At 33.1% G+C, this 24,212-nt stretch overlaps 1 protein-coding gene across 2 annotated transcripts in view; it reads right to left on the bottom strand.

Annotated features, from left to right (window-relative positions):
- The window catches only part of LOC128995008 (homeobox protein araucan-like), a 122,927-nt gene extending 99,537 nt beyond the window's left edge, over positions 1-23,390 (bottom strand). For both annotated transcript variants that reach the window (XR_008490942.1, XM_054419874.1), the window contains exon 1: positions 23,320-23,390. Coding sequence is in view for 1 of the 2 variants with exons in the window: in XM_054419874.1 (XP_054275849.1) it covers positions 23,320-23,379 (60 nt within the window). In the remaining variant the exon portion in view is untranslated. The remainder of the gene's footprint in view (positions 1-23,319) is intronic.
- Between the last annotated feature and the right edge of the window lie 822 nt (positions 23,391-24,212).

Genomic DNA, 24,212 nt, shown 5'->3' with positions numbered 1-24,212 from the left:
TTATTGTTATCGTACTAATATTATAAATGTGAAAGTTTGTGTGTTTGTGTGTTTGAAGTGTAATCACGAATTAACTACTAGACAGATTGGGCTGAAATTTGGAATGATGATAGCTCACCTTCCCGATTAATGTATAGGCATATTCTTATCTCAAATATCCTTTCAGGCTCCGCCCCAGTGGCTCTGTAGTTCCCCATGTTAACCTTATGAGTATTCATATTTAAAGGGAATTAAAGAATTTTGTCTGCTGTTTTAACTAAAAAGTTGATTCTACGATATGCAAAAGCATTAAAAAGTTATAATATTTACCAACAGGGTGCAACACTATTTTTCCTTTTGCATTAATGGAGAACCAGCTGTTGTACCCGTGCTTTGCAACGGGAAGAGAACATGAAATAGAAACATTTAGATCTTTACATCTGTTGATAAAATACTTACACATAAGCCTTTTAAAAACAAAATTTTACCTTTATGGCCTTAATAGGATAGCTGTTGTCATAAATGTAATAAACGGTATCAGTATTCTGACACATACTTTCTCCCATAAGTTTGTCAACAACCTTTATCATGTGTAAGCGGTGAGAGTAAATATACGGAAATGGGATTTGTAAGATTTTCTTCAGAATTTAAAGGACTATAACATACTAAATTTTTATCAAAATCGTTCGAGCCAATATTGGGAAAATATGATTTTCCGTTATTTTATGGGGTTTTTATGGGGGAATAACATAATTTACAATAACTTTTGAACCGTAATTTTTACAGAGATGGGATTTGTACCATTTTGTTCAGAATATAAAGGACTATAACATACTAAATTTTTATCGAAATCGTTCAGGCCATTTTTGGGAAAATCTTTTTTTCCGTCATTTTATGGGGTTTTATGGGAAAATACCGATTAAAAATAAAAATTTCTAAGAAATGAGAAAAACTATCAAAATTGTAAGGATCATAACATACTATGTTAAATAAAAACGGATTTTTTTGTCTACAATCCTATTTTTCTTTATTTTATGGGATTTTTATGGGAAAATAACATAATTTACCATAACTTTTGAACCGTAATTTTTACAGAAATGGGATTTGTACCATTTTGTTCAGAATTTAAAGGGCTACAACATACTACATTTTTATCAAAATCGTTCGGGCCATTTTTGAGAAAATGCGATTTTCCCGGTTTTTTATGGGTTTTTATGGGGAAATCCCCATTAAAAATCAAAATTTCAAAAAAATGAAAAAACGCCTGGAGATACCATAGATTAGAACCTACATACCAAATTTCATCGAAATCGGACCACAGGTGTAGTCTCTAGCTCTGTACACATCCAGACACACAGACACACAGACACACAGACACACAGACACACAGACACACAGACACACACACACACACACACACAGACATCACTTCGAAAAACACTTTTTTGGGTCCAGGGGGACCCAAAACGAATATATCCACTCAAAACTCAAACTCGAAAATTTTGACGAAAACAATACTTTCTCCATATACTATGGTATAGGGGGAGAAAGTAAAAAAATAATAGTACTGCACCCTGTTGGTAAACCTTGTAACTTTTTAATGCTATTCAATATCATAGAACCAACTTGTGTAGTTGAAACAGCTGACAAAATTCTTTTATTCGTTTTCAATACGATTACTCATAAGGTTAACATGGGAAACTCCAGAGCCACTGGGGCGGAGCCCGAAAGGACTTTTAAGATAAGAATGCGTCTATATGTTAGTCGGGAATGTGAGCTATCATCATACCAAATTTCAGCCCAATCCGACCAGTATTTTTCGCGTTTACTTGTCACAAACATACATCCATCCATCCATACATCCAAACTTTCTCATTTATTTATATTAGTAGGACTAAGCAGCAACAAAAAGCTGTGATACGCAATGAGAACTGTCAAAGTAGGATTGTTTACAGTTGTTTATGTTTTTAATTTCATGAATAATTTGTGATGTTTTGTGAATTTGTAATAATTAATTTTTCTCCATTGTTTAGGTGAATTGGTATAACATTATGGCTATAGTAGATGTGCAATACTAGAGTATACCAAAAATTTAAAGAAGTTAATATTTCATTAAACATCACGAACTATTCACGCAAGACACGTTTCAATCAATAAAAAAATGCAAATACATTCTAGTAATAATAGAATCCACAAAATAAAGTTAAATGTAAAGGTCAGATCAAACAGCGAATGTTCACTCAACGAACCGATAAATTTGCGTTGAACTCAGAATGGTCTTGACTTCAGTTGAACCAAGTTATTTTAGGTTCACACCATAAACTGTTAATAGCAAATAAAGAGTGTTTATCGCAAGAAATGAGTTGCGAGTTATCAGTTAAACTGTTTAAAGTCGTGTCCCAGACCAAATGTGTTCTTTTACACGCCCCGACCTCATTAATTGGTGATTTTGATAACGTCAAGTAATGGTTTTAAAGTCCCCCGTATCTTCTGGGAATTTCTTTTATGCTTTTGTAATTAGTCGGTTAAAGATTTATTCTCACGAATGAATAATGTTTGTTTTTGACGTGTTAGTAAGATTATTAATCACAATGCTCTCTTATAGTTTATTAGTGTTGATGAACTAAGAATAGACAATATTAATGTACTGTCCTGGAGATATATATCTGTGGAAGCAGCTGGGAGTTCAGAGATTTCTTGTTTTTTCGTGAACTTTCTGTGACTGGGGTGACTTCTCAGCTTATTTTTCCCAATCTCTTATTGGTTCGAGGTTCATTAGGTAAATTCTAAATAGGTTAGAATTACAAAAACAGATTTTTTAAATTGCTGTTCAAACACAGTCAGTGGTATTAGATCGTGTCACATTATGGTTTGACACTTGAAGTTAGGAAATTACGTAAAACTTGGACGTTCGTCTCAAACATCGTAGGGTGGACGAGGGGAAAATTATAGAAACCGTCACAAAGATTTCACACCAAACAACTGGAGTCTTACTGTAAAATCCGTGAATTTTTTATGTAATGTAAAAGAATTTGTAAATAAACCCTACCTTTTAACCATGGTGAAAACCATTCACTAAATCATTTCAATAAAATACAGTATTGAATAATTTTTTACCCATAGTTTTGTGTTATGATACAAATAAAAAAAATCGTTTTCGTCATACTGCAGTAAAAACAGCCGTTTTTAATGCATGCGTTGTGGGTTGAAAGTAACATTTTTAGGGAGTAAAAATAGTTTTAGCCCATAGGGAGTAAAAATCAGCTGTTGTCAACCCTGTTGCGAAATTCGATTGTAAACAATTGCATGGACCGAAAATATGTATCGATTTTTGGATCGATTGTAGTTAATTGTTGACTTATTGTAAATAGTTTGACATATCGACAGTATAATGTTCACTAGTACACTAACACAATCGTAAAACCGATTGTATGAATTTTTTATAAACAGCTGCTTATTTGCATTAGCAGAATTGAAAACAATCTAGAAGTTATTTTTAAAAGTTATCTTTACATAAAAATTCTGTCGTTTTCTAGCTTAGTTGGTTAATTTATTATACAATATTTCTATTTTCATTTTTTAACATATAAAATTGCCTTTTTTCTACAAAAAAATATGTAATACTAGGTTTCAACACCATTATTTTTCAACCAAAATCATACACTCCTGTGAGTTTATATTTTATCAACAACGTTACAAACAAATAAGCACGCTTTTGACTAATTTTTTATCTTATTTTAATCCATCCAAAACTAGGGTGATACGAGCTTTTGGCCAATTACCGGACGAGGCAAAGGGTAAAAACAGCCGCCATGTAAAGTAATAAAGCGCGTGTTTTTGCCCGTTTCCCCCGGGGAGGTTGGGGGGAAGCTGCCCTTGGTCCAATTTGCACATTAATAGCAATGCGGATGATGATAACTCTCCTCAGCGACGGCGAGCATCGCTCCCGAGCGAACACTCTAACTACAAAACGAGAGTTAACTCTGGAAAACACAGTTATTTTGGTTAAGGGGCGAATGTGCCACATATTGGTGAAGGGTTGTGGATAGACTTTTTACTCATTGTAAACTTAGTTAATTAATTGTAATGAGAGTCGTGAATAGAAAGTGGTGACTTTGATAATCAGAAAAATTTATATTTATAACTGTTGTTTGAAATTGTTTTTTAATTCTAAATTAAACAAATTGGCACGAGAAGAATTAACAAATTTAAGGAATTTTTGGAATCCACGGTTTGAATAGGAATACAATTAATAATATAATATAACTAGCTGTAACCCGCGGGCTTTGCCCCGTTTAACTTCTTAATTTTCAAGATTATCTCGTTCGCATGGCTCAATCACGTCCTGGTTGAAGTTTGTTCGCTACGCTCACTCACCTTTAGGTTGGAGCTCGTTCGCTACGCTCACTCACCTTTAGGTTGGAGCTCGTTCGCTGCGCTCACTTGCCTTCAGGTTAGCTCGTTCGCTACGCTAACTCGCCTCCAGGTTGAAGTTCGTTCGCTACGCTCACTCACCTTTTGGTTGCAAATTAGCTGTTGTCATAAATGTAAAAGAAATAATAGTGCTGCACCCTGTTGGTAATTTTTGTAACTTTAATGCTATTGAACATCACAGAACAGAACCAACTTGTTTAATTGAAACAGCTGTTAAGATTCAATAATTTCATTTCTCATAAGGTTAACATGGGAAACTCCAGAGCCACTGGGGCGGAGCCCGAAAGGATTTTTGAAATAAGAATATGCCTATATGTTAATCGGGAATGTGAGCTATCATCATGCCAAATTTCAGCCCAATCCGACCAGTATTTTTCGCGTTCACTTGTCACAAACATACATCCATACATCCATACATCCATCCATACATCCATACATCCATCCATACATCCATACATCCAAACTTTCTCATTTATAATATTAGTAGGATTAATATAAATATAGAAAAAATATGATTTAATAATTAAAGAAAATTATTCTGTGAGCAAAACGAAAAGTCATGATTTGTTTTTGCTGTTTTATACATTGAACTGTCCAATTAGCTTCTAAAGGTGACAAATTATATATAAAGATATATATATATAAGTATTTTCTTCAGAAAAATATGTTAACAAAACAAGAAGCCATCGCCATCCCGTTTACACCATCGGTTACAAGATATATTTACAAGAAAATTCTCCCGGTGGTTTATAACTGTAGAAATAGATACCCAAAAGACTGTCCTAGGCTACAGTACATATTGCTGTTGCCAGTTTACAAGAAAACATTTCGATGTGAATTATTGCAAGTGTACTTTGTAAAGAAACAATACAAAAAGGAATATAGGCTGTACTTGTATACGCTGACACTATTTCATAAATTAGCCGAGATGCGACTCAAATTACAGCGAATTTACCACAAATGTATCTTCATTTTGCTAGTATTCATCGTAATAAATACCAAACAAAAGGTATTTCCTAAGTTAAAAGATTTTGTAGATGTTTTTACAAGAACATTAGCCGAGATGCCTTTCAAACTATAGCAAAAGATACCTCAAATGTATCTTCATTTTGCGAGTATTCTTCGTAAAAAGACCGCACACGAGGTATTTTCCTAGGTGAAGATTCTGTTGATGTTTTCACCTGAACATTACCAAGCTGTTGAGATGGTCGACATGGTGTTATGTTGTCGCGTTGTGTATACAGCGAGGTACCGGGATTGGAGTGGTTAAATCAACGTAAGCCGATTACTGTGTTGACGTAATTATAGACTACACGAACACTGAACACTGATCAGGTATTGGTATCACGGTATTGCCTCAGGTGGTAACTAACCGGTAACTGGTAATGCTGGTAATGTTGGTATCACTGAGATGGGACAGATGAATCGTGCGGTATTCCTAGTATGTGTGTGTTACTTTGAGATTATTCGGATACTCAAGTAGACATATGGAACGGGTGTTGACATGTTTAACTATAAAGAAAATGAGAAATGAATATTTCATAGTTTGAGTATTTCTTTAAATGCTTTTAGAGTGTTCACGCTTCCATTTACTCTGTCAAAATAAGTTCATGCCACAAACCATCCTAAACTAGTAATCAAATATTTTTGTTCAAAAAAAAAAAGAAGAAAATACTGTAAAATCACATGTCACTTCGAAACCCTTTTGGGGGCTCAAGGTACACATGTATTTCCACCCAAAACCTAAACTCGAAAATATTTTGAAAAATACTACTTTCTCCATTTATTTAGTGGGTAGGGGGAGAAAGTAACAATTTGTAGATACCCCCTCAAGGTGGGTAAATAGAATTGGAATCAGAAATCAGAATTAATGACGTAACAGTCCGCCAGTCTGACGCATGACTGTCAGCGTCAGCCCATGTAATAGAATGTCCACGGTGCCGCATGAAGGGCTTGCCCTGGCGCCCAAACACTCGGGTATTGGCATCATGTCGACGCCTCGGAGTAATCCTATAATAGTTTGATTATCACAAATACGTTTAATAATCGATAGCATATGGCGTCAGCTTTGGATAGCGGCTGCTTACGTTTTACTGTCATGAGCCCAGAGAGTTCAAATTCAGAAAACAATATTTTTGGTAGATATCGTAAGGAATGTACATGATTGTCTATGCTGTTTTAATCGATTCTAAAGTCCCACTTTAATTTTTTATGAAGGAAGATTGTTATCCTTTGTTTTGCTTCAAACAGCTTGCGAAAATTATCAATAAGCTTTTTCACTTGATCTTCTCAGTAAATTGGTTGGGGGTGTTGCGTTTACTTTCGTTTGTTTAACAATTTTTGAGTATTTAATGTTATTTTCACGACTGTAAGGTATTCTTAGGGGGTTTGATTATTTTTGTTCAAAGAAGAAACTTTCTTCTTATAAAACACTCTTGTGACTATGATTGAAAATTCTTTAGAGAACTTGTTTTACTACAAAAATAAGTTTGTGGAATCAGAATTGGTAGTTAAACGACATTGAATTCACAACTTCACAAGTGGTTATGTGATAACAGGCGTATAACGGCGTTGTTCTGGTTCGCAGCCGTATTGTTTGGCAGAAAAAGTCAATTATTGCCGTGGTAATTACATCCTGCTAAGATTATCTGTTTCTCAGAGCATGCGTGGCTGAATGCCGCCTTATAAATATGTATTGTTTCTTCTCTGGCCCAAAGATTCGTCCAGTGGAAAAACTTCTAACCTCCGTTTATGTCAGTGTCTTCCAAAACCCACGCCAAGATTATTCCGAAAAGTGCATGAAAATGAAATGTTGGCTGCGTAAGTCTTCTCGTCATAGTTGATTGTTTTAACAATTGATATGCATCATTAAACAATATTATTATTGGGGTCAACCACTGAGTTAGAAATATAACTGGAGGTAGCTAGCAAGGCAACTCTTCTACAACTCAAGACGCTGTAAAATATTGGGTTAGACCAACTTTAAAGTTAGCTCATTAGTTCATAGCTTTATGCATGCACATTTCACAATCTTCTTCCTAGTTAAAAAAGTACTAAGTATGATGTACTTTACACCTAGTACGAATGGCGGTCAACGGCTTGCAGTGTGTTCGAGTTGCGTCTCTAGCTCAGTGGGATTAACTAGTCAATTACTCATAAAGCCTATCTCTACTTTGCTTGAGTCTGTCTTGCCAGTTGACATATGTTTTGGTAAGCGGTGACTGTAATGGGTAATGCCAGCGTTAACCGTTTACTCTGCGACAAAAACTGGAACGTTGGGAGTATTTTTTGGTTTCAAAGTAGCCCGTTGTTGATATTTTAAGTTTTTTTTTTTTTACTTTTTGCTAATGTTGAATGACTGTCACTCCCACAAAATTGTGTATTGCCTTTGAATAACAGAATGTTTCGTATCTAAAGTTCTGCGTCAGGAATTCATGGAACATTGTGCACATGAAATACAGAATACAACAGTGGTATGGATACTGTAACGGATGAAGAAAGTTGGGTCCGTTAAATACCATAATTGGATTGCTATATTTCAATGATCCACTCACGCTGGTGACTTCGTAGTCCGTTGACAGTAGCTGGCACACCGGTAATGAGCACAAAAACATTAAAATGTACCACCACTCTAATACTGGTGTTTTGGTTACAAACAGAACTGCGTGCCTTAGTTAATTTCTCCGCAACACAGATTTGCTACTTTTGTAGCGATAGTTTACCCAACTTTCTACCAGTGCGGTGTCGTGTCTCTAAGAAATTGTTACTCAACAGGTTAATTGAATTCTCGTTTTCTTATTGGGAAAGCGTGACTGCTCTAGTTGTTAATGATCCTTAAACAAACATTCCTAATAGTCTAGTGTTAGGGCATTTTTAATTGCACCGTATCGTGCTTGCATCTAAATTGAACAATTGTTTGTTTGTTTAGCTAATGCAAACTTTGTTGTTGACTTTCTAATTGTGTTATGGGGTCGTAATCACTGAACTATCATGATTGCTTGTGTATGAGAATTATTGTTTTATTAAATCGGTTTGGGTTTTTTCATAGGAAAAACTTAGTTATAATAATTACTCTATTGTAAAATATAAAACATAATTTCAAGACTTTATTACTAATCCAAAACAAGGTGTGTTGTGACTGAAGTGGTTTAAAAGTGTCAAAAAGGAAGTGTCTTTTGTAAATATGAAAAAATGGACAAGAATAAACCAGGTTGGCCTGGAGGACTTGAAGAAGACTCAAATTGGGAAACTCGTACAGAAGTACATTACTATAGATACCATAGATTCACCATGGGAGTATAAAACCAAATTATTACTAAATACCACCAAGAATATTAAAGAACGATACATGTTATTCGAAACATTTCAAAATCAACAAACAATCCGCGTATTTAAAAAACAAACAAATCATCCCCAGCCGTCGATAACTCACAGATGCGATGCGTCACATCGGGGAAAACCAGGGAAATTGATTCGCAATCAATAAATCATCGTCAAAAAACGCGCCCGCGTTTACACGACCGTCCAAACACGCGGTCGTAAAACAATGGGAACGAGCTGCTCTCCTCGGTGACAGAATGAAGTCATCGTAAAATTGTCGAGCCACGCGGAGGAATTTATTGGCAGCGGAACGGCGGACTCGGATTTATGGCTCGGGATAACACGGACTCATTAACAAGTGAACCAATTGATTCGGTGCTGTTCCGTTGTTCGGTTTATTCGTCGTCCAACTGTGAACTGTTCGCCAAAATAGCTAGGCATAGCCCGGCCCGGCGCCTCGCTCATAAACTTTTATTCCAGTCGGGTTTGTTTTTGTTGCGCCCTCTTAGAGCCATAATGAGCCTAGGCTGGGACTCTACACCTTTTAGATCGTAATAAGTCTTGTTTATTGTGTGGTGTGGGCGATCCACGGTTCACCACGGCGGCGTCACGGCGGAGCCCCATTGTAACTGGTGCAATCAAATGTTATTGTGTCGTGTTTGTGTTGGGCTGTTGTGGTGCTATGATCGGTATTTTTTTGGACCCTTGCCTGTTAAAGGTTTAGGGATAAGGACTAGTGGGGTTCACCGACAATATTATTAGTGGGGCTACAATATTAACTTAAAGTTGAAAGGTTGTAGGCCCTTAAAGATCTCAATTAATTACGCCACAGAGTATACGATGGTAACAAATTAATGTTCTTGGTACATAATCGAAATGTATGACCAATTATATGATTTTAACTGCGAGAAAATTTATCACACTTGGTCTTATCACTATCGTTACAGCATCCTCTCGTCTGATCATATATGTATCGGCTTGTTGTTATAGTTATATTACACGTTGGGATTTTGATAAGGCGTTAAATTACACGTTCATCATATAACTATTGCAAATACAGCTAGCATATTGTTCAAATAATAGCGTTCAATTAATTAATTGATCGACAGATTTTCAAGTTTATAACCTCAGATTTCAAATGATGGAGCTTAGATGGTGACTGAAGTGGTTTTGAAATTCGTAAAAGATTTATCTCAACCAACCAATTTACTGTAGTAACCGAACACCGTGGTTAAAATGTAATCAAATGAATAATCTTGTTCGACGAATAATGTAATGAAACAGTAATACACTAATTATCCTATTCATCCAACAAAATACAGTAATGTTTTAATCTGGAGTTGAAATTATTGAAACCCAAACAATTTGAGCTTCCCAAAGCAAGAAAAATTTAGACAAAATGAAAATTAATTAAAACCCTTTGTTACTATGTATCCACTACACGTGTTCCCAACCGAAATACAAAAACTCAATTAACAAAAGCTAACAAGGATGTAAATAAAGCCAAATTGGAATAATTAGTATTTGGTTTGCCTAAGTATCGGGATTAAGTAATTGGTGCCAATTATGAAATCGTTTAATGGCCCCTAAAGAGGCATTAATTGTATATTCCACCGGGCGACTGGACGGGAGGCGAAGTTGGTGCGTTATCCTCAAGATCTCCGTCTCCATTACCTTCTGTCTAATTATTATAATTCCATCCGGAATCTGGGAGTCGAGTTCGATGGTATCGTGCTACTGTATAATGCCGGCCGCCGGCGCTGCGCTGCACAGTAGGCATGTTTATGTATGATCGCCAGAGACCTTTATGGTCCTACCATGGAATTGATTACACATTTTATGGGTTTGCATAAATTATTTTTATTTCGGGCTAAGACCTGGGGTAAAATGAATAAAGAGGCATCGAATATTTCAAGCGGTCGGAAAAGCTTTTTGCCGTTGTATTTGAAATTGTCGTTTCTTTTGTTGATAGTTGATTTTTTAATGTTCCTCCTGAATCCAGCTAATTTGTTTACGTCTACTAATTTTGTGAGTTTGCATGGTTATTTAGCTAAGATTTCACATTAAAAAAGTTTCATTGGAATATTAAAAGTGGTTTAAAGGTTTTTTGTTGTAATTTGTCTTCTAAATTGTTGTTTAATTTGTGGATAATTTTGTGTGTTTTTTTTTAATTGTTCTTTTGAAAAGATTTTAACTTGTTTTGAAGATATCATAAAACAGTTTTAAGGCCAGATAAGAGGAAAATGTCAAACTTATCCTGGAATTGTTATATTATTTTTATTTTTTATTTATCCTAGAACCACGTTAACAAAACCATGAAAAATACTATAAAAGTAAAATTATTACTGTTTGACCAGTTCTATTATAACGTCAAATAATATTAAAAAAAAAAAACTGCGAATGGAAAAGTTTTAATTTTTTACCATTAATTTTCTTTAAAATTAAGGTTTTTTTTGTGGAAGATATTATTTTGTCAAAGTTCCAAGCAAGTTCTGCGCGTTTTGAAGAAAAATCGGAAAAGAGTTCTATGGTCAGACTTAAAAGAAATGTTTATTTTATCTTGTGAAGTTGTCAAATCGGACCCAACGAAGTACCAACCCAACGAAATACACATATTTCCTACAACAGACTCTCATACTAATAATGTTTACTTTCCCAATATTAGAAATAATATACAGTATGAAGTTTAATTTCTCAATTGAGAATTAATTAGAGGTTTCACTTTCACAAATCTAGTCAATTACTATTTTCAATTAAAATAAAATCCGTAACTACAATGCTCAACATCAGTTTAACACCTGACTGAACATTCTTATCACCCGATTTCTGTCACTTTCTACAGATAGAAGGTGTTTGTTTTACCGGAATGAGTTAATTGCTGATAGAGGCAATTATTTAAAACAGTCAGTGACAAGGTAGTGGGGTGATTAGATTATGACAAAGGCAATAGTTTGCAGCTAATTACGACAGTATTGGCTTGGGAATTGTAACTGCATAGCGACGCTTCATAACCTGCGGCTGTGCTCTGCGTTTCGTTGTGTTTTGACAGAAACATTTAAATCTCATGTTTTGTGTTGAACTAATTGCAGGGTAGTCTATAGTTGAAGATTTTAGTTGATCATAAAATAGTTTTTAGGGTAATGTTAGTCGTAATATTACAAACCGACGTTTTAAAAGCAATTGGAGTTAAATATATCAAAGTAGATAGCTACAAAATTTTTAATTGTATCCGATGTTCCAGCGTTTCAATAACTGAATGCTATGTTTATTGGGTTCCCTACAAATTCAACAAACAACACAAACTGATCAGCGTGTTTTCGTTTTCCAATTATATTAGCAATGTTATTTAATTTTGCATAACTAATCGTCTATTCTAACCTAAACATTAGTTTTTTATACTACTTATTCTACATCCCCATGCAAATTATGTAGTGGCCGAGTTCATTTCTTGTACAACGTATAAAATATAAATAAATATAAATTACCAGTTTTTATTCAAATTTTTCTAATTTTAAAAAGTGCTAAAACTAATAAAAAGTGGTCGTAATTTTTATACACATACACATTAATTATTTCCCAATTTTACTATTGTGTGTAAAAAAATGTTCAGTTCATTTTAATTTTTTATTAATAAAGTTGTATTATTTCAGCTACAAATGTTCCAAAATGTTTACGTATAAGTATAATGATAATTTGCTATGTTACTAAATACTATTGTTCAAAGAATAAGATTTGTTTAGAGAGATATAAATGTTTACTTAGAAGTTGAATAATATTTTGAAATGTTATTGTCTATGATTAATTCGAAATTCTAAATCCACTCAAACAACAACTAACTGTGTATTTAACATGTTTATATCTGCCGATGTAATCGGTAAGCAAAATGTATATTTCAACATTGTATTCAAAACATTACTATGTACATAGATGACAAAAACAGTTAGTTATGATATTTTATGGATAAAACAAAAGTTGAAAAAAAGAAGATTATATTTCTCATAGATAAAAATAATCGGCCTTCATAATAGAAAACGTCCTTGCATATAAAATGGCTATTGATTTGTATAATTAATTTTCAAGATAGAAATCTTTATTGCCAAAGGAGGAAAATACGAAGTTAGGTAATTAATATCAACCGGAGTTAAATAAATTGTATACAACTTGTTAAACTTGTTGTTTAAACATGCAACGTTACATCACGAAGTTCAGGTGATAATGATATTCTTTCTTTATTAAAGTTACACAAAGAATGTTATTTAAATTAGTTAATAAATTACAAATAAAAAGAACTTTAAAAAAGCACGTTTTAAACGCAATAAAAGTAGAGAATAATTTATAATTATGTGAAGAGAATAAATAATTGCAAAAAATAAAACGAAAATCGTGGGACGAATGCAATGGCTAATTTAATATTATCTTCACTTATTGAATTATTGTTATTTATTGCATGCACCCCACGTTTTTCGTTTCAAATCTTACAAGTATGTGTTCTCTCCACATAATTATACTGTCAATTACTTTATACTTTCAGTGCGTTTAAAAACGTGGTATTTAAAAAAAAAATTTATTAATAATTTATTTTATAATTTTTAGTCTTTAATGTGTAAATATGTTAAATGTAATTTTTACGACTTATTAATACATAACCAAACCTTTCTAACTTTAATCACATATATTGTTGCTACTGTTCTCAAAATCATAAAACTTTAAAATCTCTCGGGAGCAGAACCTGTACCTCTTAACCTCGGCTCTTTGAACAAACTGTCAAATTAAAGTATTTACAGCTGACTTCAATTGATATTTTTACATTCATCAAAATGTAAACACTAAATGAAAATCAAATTATTTAATATTACATTGTCATCCATTTTTCGAGCTATGTTTCAATTTTTAAGTATCTAGCTCATAGGGAAGTTGGTTTAAAATCGATTGCAAAATTTGTACCGGACAAGAAAGCCAGCTAATAAAAACATTTAAAAAAAAGCTGATGCAAACAATTAATTAATTAAACTTGTTCAGAAGCTTGAGAAATTTTAATAAACTGGTTCTTGCAAGTACTCGCTGTAAAACATGGAATATTTCAACCTACACGTTCATTCTTATGGGTCACCAAACGATGAGTAGCTTTACTGACTAAGATCACCTGTTTCTTTGGATAGGACCATAATAAAATCCCATTGTTCAAGGACAGCTGGGTCCAGTGTCTAACTATCTAAGAGCCTTCAGCTTTTCTAAGCTTTTAACGTTTGACTTGATGATTTATAGGCTAGCTTTTAAATTTACACTGAACTAAGAGAGAAATAGTAAAATTGGATAGCTATCTGATACAGAAAACTAGTTTAGCACTAAGCTGTCACCATCTTCAGGCTGTACAAGATCATATTACAGCATTGTGGGCATCACTATGTATTTACACCATTTATCTATTTATTGCTAATCCAGAGGTTATAACAAACACCACTCAAGTCTAACCGGACATATAAAACATCGCAGCAAGCTGAGGATCTTTTCATCAACCAAAACTCTAAACAGCAGTGGTGTATTCCCGTTTGCAATTCAGGGTCCCCACAGCGCTCACGGCAGTATCTGACGATATTTGGCGGGCTTTATGCAAGTCTGTTCAAATTGGCGCGTGTTCCTAGCTGTATAATATATCGGATCAATTGGCCCCGCAGTCAAAGGGGGTGAATTGTTAATAAGGAGTATGCAAATGTAGCGATGACTTTGCCACCCCTGTTTATATGGTGCACACCGCCCATCACGGTGAAATACCACGGGGATGTTTTTGTTATTCGATACGCTTTTTTATAAGTTTGCTATTGAGGTAGTACTTGTTTTATGATTTTAAAAAGCTATGTTTTAGTTTATAATTTTTTTCTAACTTTCATGTCTGCTATTTTCAATATTACCCCTATACATATATATTCATGACGAAAATGTAGGCTATATTATTACTCTGAGGCTATATTAAATAATCCATTTAGAGACAATTAGAATTATAGCGATTCTAATAAAAAGGTTAAATACCTTACTACAGATATTTAACCTTTTTATTAGTAAATTACGTGATCCGGAGGCTAAACATGTTAAAATTATAGTGGTTCATTGAAATTACCTCAATGAATTACCTCAATTTTCTTTTGTAAAAGTTGGCCTATACTAAATATCTGTATAAACAAATATATTTAAGAATATTTTTCGAATAATTTTTGATGAGTCTGTACACTTAAAACTTATAAACAAGACTACAATTTCGATGTTTCTTCATTTTAAATAATATGATCGAGTTTTAATCAATGTACCCTTATCTTGGGCCGATAAAGATTTGGTGTTTACATTGTTTAATTTATAGAAACCCTGTTTGTTGTTCTAAAAGTTGCATGGTTTTTTCGTGGTTATCAAAAATGTAATCTAAATAAACGATTAAATCTCAAAGAAAATAATTAGAAATAAGGTATATTTCAAATTTGTTACTTTGTCTGAAATATTCGTTAACAGATAACTGAGCTGGTTGACCCAAACCCCTAGGATAATGGGACGGGTTGGTGGAGATTTTATTAAATGACAGCGTTAATTAAACGTAAACGATATTTAAAGACTCCGCAAACAATATCAAACAAAGATCAAAGTTCCCTTCCGGGGGCAGCCCGTAACAAGGAGTCATTAGGCCCCCTTAAACGACTTTGGCTGCCGGCGAGTCAGGCTTATTAGGAAAAAAACCTTTATACAAACTCTAGGGGTTGTTGTTTTTATCCAAGGATTGTTTGTTATATCAATGTCCCGAGTGGTGTAAAATTGCTTTATTGTTACTGGTGAATAGTGGTGAAACATCTATATTACATTCAAAGAAATGCAATCAATTTTGGTACCTGTTGACTAAAACTTACTAACTCTCAAACGTTTTATCGTCAATGCAGTTACTAGTGAGATTGAAAAATTACCATTTTTGCACCTTATAAATGACTTAAATTTTTTGTTAATTTTGGTGAAATTTACATATAGGGAATAAACTAATACCGTAGGTCTCATGGTAAAAAATCTAGAACCGGGACCGATTTAATTAATCGTTTTGATGGCCTCAGAGGACAAACACGCCATCCGTTCAAATATATATATGTTTGTATCAAACTCTTTGCATTTTCTTTGGAGTCCTTATGTTGAGCTTAAAATCAAATTAATAACATATTACATCATAAGTTTACGGAGAAAATAAAAAGAACTGTAAATATTAAATGTTTACGTAATTTTTATGTGAAATAAGGAAACTGTTATAGTTTGATAGTTTATGGATACATTTTGATCAAATTCGACAGTTATATTTATATCAAACTCAGCTGTTAATAGTTGCTAAAAATGCACTTTATTGTCTTCAAATTAAATAATTATGTAAACATTTAAAAGAGGATTCTTTTAAAAAATAGTTGTTGGTAAAAAGAGACTACCAACGATTTAAAGAACTACTGAGTTGTTTATATCGTTGCGTTCTACTACCACTTCTAGTTATTGCCTATTTACAGAATGTTTATAGCTTAACATAAATAATATTGAATGATTTTGTATAAAAACTCAATAATGAATAGTAGGTAATACTCAATTACGAAAATTAAAAATTCATTACAGTAAACAAATTACAAAATATATTCAAAAAATTATTTACTATCTAATCTAAGCATTAATCCTGCACACATTATTTTTTTAAAGCAGTATACTTTATACCTGAGACCTGCGATGTTCGTTTGGGGTTCATTCTTCATTATTCATATTTCGTTTAAAAATAAATATATTATTCTTGCCCATTTTGGTTACCATATTCAAAATAATGTGATGATTATAAAAATAAACCCTAACATTTATTCAACTCGTTTTTGTGAACACTATACGATGTGCATGAAGTATCGTAGAGCTGAAACCTTTTTCAAACGAGTAGGGTACACCTTTTGACCCTAAATGTAGCAGAACGGTTTTTTAACATTATTTTGCATCATCAGACAGCAGTCCAAAGGATTATAAAAATTTACGGTTAAAATGATTTATTAAAATGACGCTGCACAAATGTATCACATCCAGAATGAAAACATATCAACCGCTATTGCCGTTGTCCCTTGCCGCTTTTTATTCCGTCAAAGTCGTCGTTTTTTATCCTTTTGATGGATTTTTGTTTGATATAAAACCAACATGTTGTGTAAAAACCGATTCCTCTTAGCGTTTAATTCGTCTGAATGTTTGAGCGATGCAAATCATTATCCTTTGTTATTTTTAACATGTCAAAAGTTAATTATATTTTTGTGTTTTCAAATTGCTCGTCTTCTATTTCAGTCTTTTGTTTATTTTTGTTGATTTTTAAAAATATTTGCCCACATTGTTAATTATTGGGATTTTTTTTCTAAACAGTGTAAGCCAATGGAATAGTTTTTTCCAATGTACAAAAAAAGATAATATAACAATTAACAAAATGTTCACCAGATTACTGGCACATAGTTAATTCCAAGGATCATAAACATAAACAAATTACGTTAACGGCCCAAATCCTATACTAATAACATTATATGTACAGCTTGGACAGTTCCATTTAAGCAATGGTTTACCTTCAGGCCAGTGACATAATTTTTTTATGTTTATGATACAAACAATTTTTGTTATAGTATTCGTTAATTCTCAGTGGAACGACGCACTATTTCCCATATTCAAACCAAAGTCTCATCAATTGCCAACGGATTGTGGAACAAACAGTAAACTCTTTCCATTTACCTAACAATGTTCGGTTAAACCACTTAGATTGAACAAGACTCCTTACTACAAGTACAGTTACTTCACTGACCACTTCAAGGACGTTTTTCAGGGAGAAACATGGAAAAGCAATTAAAAATGCAATTAGGGTGAGAACCTGTGTGGGAATCCTACTAAATAAAAGCTAATTATTCCAAATACTGACGAAGTTCTTTAAAATCGCATCGGGTGTTGTGACCGATCGTTCAAATGGAAAAATCGACCAAGGTAAAACTATTTTGCGTTTTAAACACACTAAAGTTGTTAGGTCAAGCAAGTAAATGATCAGGCACTGAAGGAGTTTAGAAAATTGAATACTGCATCTATAAAAATTGTTTTAAATGAATACGTTGTGGAACTGATGCAGTTTTGTGCAGGTTTGATGGAGCCAAAGCCAACAGTTTGTTTATTTCTTTCCTTTTTAAACTGATTTTGACGGAACAAAATGTTGTCGCATATTTTAATGTATAACAATAGAAAGCCCTGTATCGTTTAGTTAAGAATAAAATACATCGTTGTATGTCTTTATATATGATCTAAAATAGATAAGCCCTGAAAGTTAGTGGGGAAATAATTATTCAGTCCTGGAAATTCAATTTTTAACTTGCGGTATAGTAATACCCGATTCATTACATTTTCTTTAATCGACCAAAACAGAGTAAATAGTTCAAACATTGGCAGTGGCTTTTTGTATTTTGAAAATAAAGGAAGCAGTCTTCGGGGGGTATATTACAATTACAAACTATATACATATTGCCCTCTTCCGAATTTGTTAACAATGGAACAGTGAGAGTGAAACAGAAATATAGTTCTTCACACTAGCCAAAGATAACTTTTCAATCCTTGCTCATTTTCCAACCTTAGTTTGGACTCGTACGAATACATTGGCTTTGGCATTGAACTATACAATGAATTGTCAATAATAACCTACAAATGGGTGAATGATGAGTGTGGAGTAAAATCATCGATCTCTAAAATTCATCGTCTGGTTTTGTACTGATTAAGATCAGCTGTTTATTTATACAAGTCAATTTATTAAATGCACAATGATGAACAGCTGGGTCGAGTGCGATTCAGGGCAAATGTTGGACTAGTTCAGTGGTTTTAAAAAACGTTTAGACACTCTTCAGCTCACTTTTTCTCTAAATTATTGGCAAAGTAAAACAGGAACGTACAGTAGCCAATTTCCACTGTATGCTACATTTAGTTAGCGTTTCAGCCATTCTATACATTGGACCAATCAGACGAGGCCGCTAACTACGGCCGCTGGTCCGGAACCTGCAATGGGACTTTTCCCTTCCCTCTCATCAACAAATACCCAAAACATCCGCTCACAATTTAAGGATATTTTGTATCTAATTAAATTAGCTGGTAAGATAATTGGCATACGAAATGAGGCGTAGAGACTATTTTGTGTTTAACATGTTTGGAATTTTGGATACTCAGGAGGCCTTTACAGTTCTCTGTATGTGGATTAGTATGGATTTGTATGCCAATTATAATACGTTATTATGGGACTGGGGTAGTTTGATTAGGTAGATGCATTGAGTGCATTAAGGAAAACTTTATAATTTTAATACTGTACGTTTGTACCATGACTTAGCTAATGCAATATGTATTGTCAATTTTAGCTCAATAAAATTAATTGATTTGATTTGATTAAAAATTACTTTCTCACAGGTTTGGCTTAGCATACTCATGGATCATCTCAGTACGATTCATTTTACGTGGCCTATGCTCGGATTGTGTAGAGGGTGGTCTATTATTTACTATATGACTAATATTTTAACCAAATTTAAAGTTATTTGATTTAAATACAATATATTTGGTTATTTCTTGTCCTTTGATATTCAAACTAAATAGTAAAGCGTAAGCTGTAGATTTACCTAATAATATAAAGTAAGATTTAGTCGGAATTTGCGCACTCAAACGTTACTAACCTGCATATAAAAGGTTTATAATTTAACAATACCATAGGGTGAGTAGTTTGCTCACACATGCTCTATTTAATGACAATGGAAGAGAATTGGTTGTGTAAACTCCCTGAATGACAAAGTTTAAGCAATCTGAGTTAGGTGTATTGTCTAGATGTTTTAGTAGAAATATTGCAGTATAAAATATAGCAATTGTATAGCAGATTTTGACCGATTTTGAAAAATGAAGATGTATAAAACATTGGTAATGGTCCGAAGAAATGATTGTAAATAGAGTAATAATTTAAATTCGGAACAAAAAGGGATTGTGAATAGTATATCCTGGTATTAGAATTGTCACAAAATATATTTTCGTTAGTTTATGATCTAAAAACCATTATAAAATATTTTTTTATTACATCATAACCTATCAAGTACATTGATAAAAATTTGCCATTCTCTAAAACGTCTTATTATTAGAAGGATTTTGGAAACAAGGAATTCTTGTTTTACACATCAAACAATTTTAAATAGTCTAGATGAAAATTCAGCATGGCGGCGCCAATGAACGGCGAGAAAATGTTAATATAATTTTCTGCATTATTGGATTATCTATAATGTATTACACTTAGGTTCAACAAATGGACACAATAGATTGATCTTCAAATTATTCAACTCGATTAAATACACACTTCTCAACTACTTTGATTGGAATTGAATTGAAACCAATGATATATAGTTGTACTCTCTCGTAACCACACCACAAAAACACAACAACAAAACAAATTTTTAAAATATGCCATGTGATTTGAAGATTCATTGCTGAATTAATTATGATCGGTTTAGTGTCCACACGTTTTTTATGAATTAGTTGTAATATTAAATTTTAGTTATAAAAATAGTATTAAGTATTATTTTTGCACGGTTACGTATAGAAATTAACAGTAAAAGAACTATTCGACTTTACAGGCAAAAATATGCACTCACAGATTGTGTAAATGATGTACACAAATTCAATAATATGTGATATAAGCTCAAATGAGTTCTGTGAACTTAGTATAGAATTTAAATGTTCCAACCAAATTTCTTTTTAAGTGAGAATTTTCACTTAAACAACAAGGCCAACTTCTCTTCTTAAAAAAAGTATTTGAAGAAAGTTCCAATTTTAGTTTCAATGTCCGCACATTATGTTTATAATTATTACAGTTAATTAATATTCAAATCTATACATTGTTCTACTCCTGTACTGCCACTGTGCTGCAATAATTGAGATGAAAATACATAATCCTTGGAATAACATTATGGAATATACCATCAGTATAACCAATATACATGTTTGGCCAATTTGTTCTCTATGTATTGGTTCGGATGTGTCCCCAATAGTGATAATATTCAGGATTATAGTCTTGGAGTGCTTATTGTAGTGTTAGTGTGTTCCATTGTATATTTCGTATCATTGTTACTCATTGTTTAGTTTAAAATACTCTTAGCTTAGAATGTATTTATTATACAGTAAACTGATCTGTGATTAATTTGTGTTTTAAAAATATTGAAAGCGAATGCGTAAACAAAGAGTTAAGATTTTACTGTAAAATGATTGATATTATTATCGTATTGTATTAGTATAATTGGTCATCCATGACGCAAACTTTATTCTTTTTAATCATATTTAATAAATTTCGCTAAATTTACTACAAATGAATTTCAATGTTTCGTAATAAAATAATATAGAGGGATAGGTAGTATTCTTGGTTTGCCATATTTGCGCGGCACATTTGAGAATTATTATTTTGTTTTTACCAATAGCATTAAAATTCTTATTTTAAAATGTTCACTTTCTTTTGTAATTCAATTTTCTTAAATTATTTCGTAATTTAATGTATTTATTTTTGAAAGTACAAATACATTTTCAAATTGAACACATTGATATTGATATTGGTTGTTAGTGGAAAATTGACCACCATGCACAAATATGTATCAATGATAACATTGTGATCAATATTATTATGACTATTCAGGATTCAGGACGGGTTTTTTGAAAATACAAACAGTCTTTGGATGGAGTTTGTCCACAACTTCCTTCAAAACCTTCGACATTGCAAATACATACATTAATCGCAGAAAAACAATGTACCCTAATCTGTATACGTCTCTGACCGAGGTAAAACATATATAGTTAATGACCGTTATCAACCGTAATTCAAATCGGACTCATAACGGACGGTATTGGTGATGCGGGCGGCGAGTCGTCTATTGCGCCTAACACCTGTTGAACCATTTTTCCACCGTTGACGTCACTAATGGTGGAACAGCTGGTGATAAGGTATCGAACCTGTCAATTATGTATCTGGTGAAAATATCACCTATTAATAGACTAGTCATGTTCAAAGATAATACCACTCTATTAACGAGAATTGCCGGCTATTTAGGGTAAATGCGTATACAGTATGGTGGAAAGATATGGTGGAGGGATGATGAAAATGTTATTGTATACACACACAATTTTGTGACAATTTTTTTACTGTGGACGTGATAGTAAAAGTAAAGTTTGAAAAGTTCAAAATAAAAAAGAGAAAATAATAGTAGTTAAAGAAAACACTTTTAAAAGATATTAGTCTTAAATTACTATTATTTTGTGTTTTTCATTTGATTTTTTCATAAACTTATTACTTGATAAAATTAAGGTCATAAGATTGAATATAATTTTAATAGAAGTTTATCTTGGATCATTGAGTTATAAGCCCAAAGTGATACGAGATGAAATAATTATATTTTAAGTGACGTGATGGTCAGATCCAGTTTGTAAGCAGTATTTTTAAATATATGCACTACAATTTGTATACGTTTCATACACTACAGTCTTTGTTTTTGTTTTTTAAACACTTCAAATGCAAACACGCCTGTCTATAAAGTTCGCAGAAAACAAATTATTATTATTATTATCAATATTACATCCCTTAAAAACTTAAGTGTACCCATTCGAAACAAAGTATACAACCAATTTTGATAATGATAAGAAAACAAATACCTAAATTAAATATACAGCAATAAACTCTAATTAGCTTCAAAAACTGTTTCAATTACATCATATGTAAACAGAACCATGTCATTGTCGACTAATAAACAATTAACCCGTTGTTAAACGGTAGGCTATACAACAACTAATTAAATAGCACGTAATTAAGTTTAAAAGAATATTTCAACCGGTGATCTGTGGTGTGGTAAATATTATATTTACATATGTAAACTAGTATGTCACTGTCGACTAATAATAATTACCGAACTGCTGTTATTAAACTGTCGGATGTGTACTTAACAGGTAATTAAACAGCTGGTGATTAAGTTTAAATAAATAATTCAACTAATCAAGTAAGTTAATCTGTATGTGGTGTGTGGTAAAAGTTTAATTTACATATGTAAACACACCTTATGTCACTGTCAACTAATAAAGTACTGGAACACTGTTAAACTATCATCTGTATAACAGCTAACACAACACGTGATTAAGATGAAATAAGTTATTCAACTTTTCAAGTGAGTTAAACAGTGGTCTGGTGATGTGTTGTTATGGTGTGTATTTGGTAAAAACGTCATGAAGTAAACCCAATTTATGTCACTGTCGACTAAAAATATATATCGATATTAAACTTTGGTTATTTAACAACCTAACTTCTTTTAACATGTTAATAGACAACGAGTGATTAATTTGAAATAAATTCAACTTATCAAGTGTTGTTCATTAAATGGTGGTATACGTGGTGTTAAACATTGAAATTTAATATGTAAACACAACTTATGTAACTGTCAACTGAACAACTTTACTGTCGGATATTTCCCGTGGTGTGTGGTGTGTGGTGCGGTGGTACGGCGAGGACTGCGGTCCTGCGAACTCCTATCCGACGGTTACCTGAGGTTGAAGATAGTCGTCGTGGAGGGGCGGAGGCCAGCAGTCGTCCGAGAACTCCATACCGGTGTGACATGGGCACTACGGACACGGTACTGAGTGAAGCGTCGTGGCGAGGGGCGGGGCGGGGACGGCGGGGGCGGCGCGCCGGCGGAACCTACTGGATAATTACCTACGACCATGCGCCACCCTACAACCTACAACCTACATTTGTTTCCATTTTAATTTTCTCGCCCCTTCCACTACTAAGGGAGCATCCCCCCAAGTTTTGGCATAACAGGTGTTTTTGTTTTATCCCCTGGTAATGCTTAAGGTTTACGTGCGGGAAGTTTTTCTGAAGGATTAACGTAGAAAATTAAAGGCGGTTTTTATAAAAAGTTAGTTCTAATTTATGACGAATAGACTTGATTAACGAAATTGGTCTTAATGTTAATTCATTGATGAAAATAAATACATTGGAGTAGTCCTGCACAATGAATGGATAACCTATAAGTGACCATATTTTTTCATTTACTCAGTTCGACGTTTTTCAAACGATTGAACTAACACTTGTAAAACACAAAATGTAACTACGCTATCTATGACAGCTTTGAAAGTCAAGGCAGCAAAACCAAGAGGATGTTTTTTATCTATGCAAACATGTTTCTTGAATACCTTTTTACTCTGCTAGAGTGTATCGAATGGAAGATCTATGCACACAGTTAGAAAGAGATTTTCCTTTAGAATTGCCTTTATGACCCTTTATAAATTGAAATAGGCTTAAAATTAAGCACAAAAATGAATTTAGTATTTCGAAAAATTATTATGGGCCCAATGGGTTGCCATGCTGGTGACGAATAACAACGAATTATAAAAAGTAAATCAAAACCAAGTCTAAGAAATTCTAATTAGCCTAC

Source organism: Macrosteles quadrilineatus, unplaced genomic scaffold (assembly GCF_028750875.1).
Source record: "Macrosteles quadrilineatus isolate MER2022 unplaced genomic scaffold, UCM_ALF_1.0 Scaffold_5__1_contigs__length_97177068, whole genome shotgun sequence".
Taxonomy (NCBI): domain Eukaryota; kingdom Metazoa; phylum Arthropoda; class Insecta; order Hemiptera; family Cicadellidae; genus Macrosteles; species Macrosteles quadrilineatus.
This window is presented reverse-complemented; position numbering and strand designations above follow the sequence as displayed.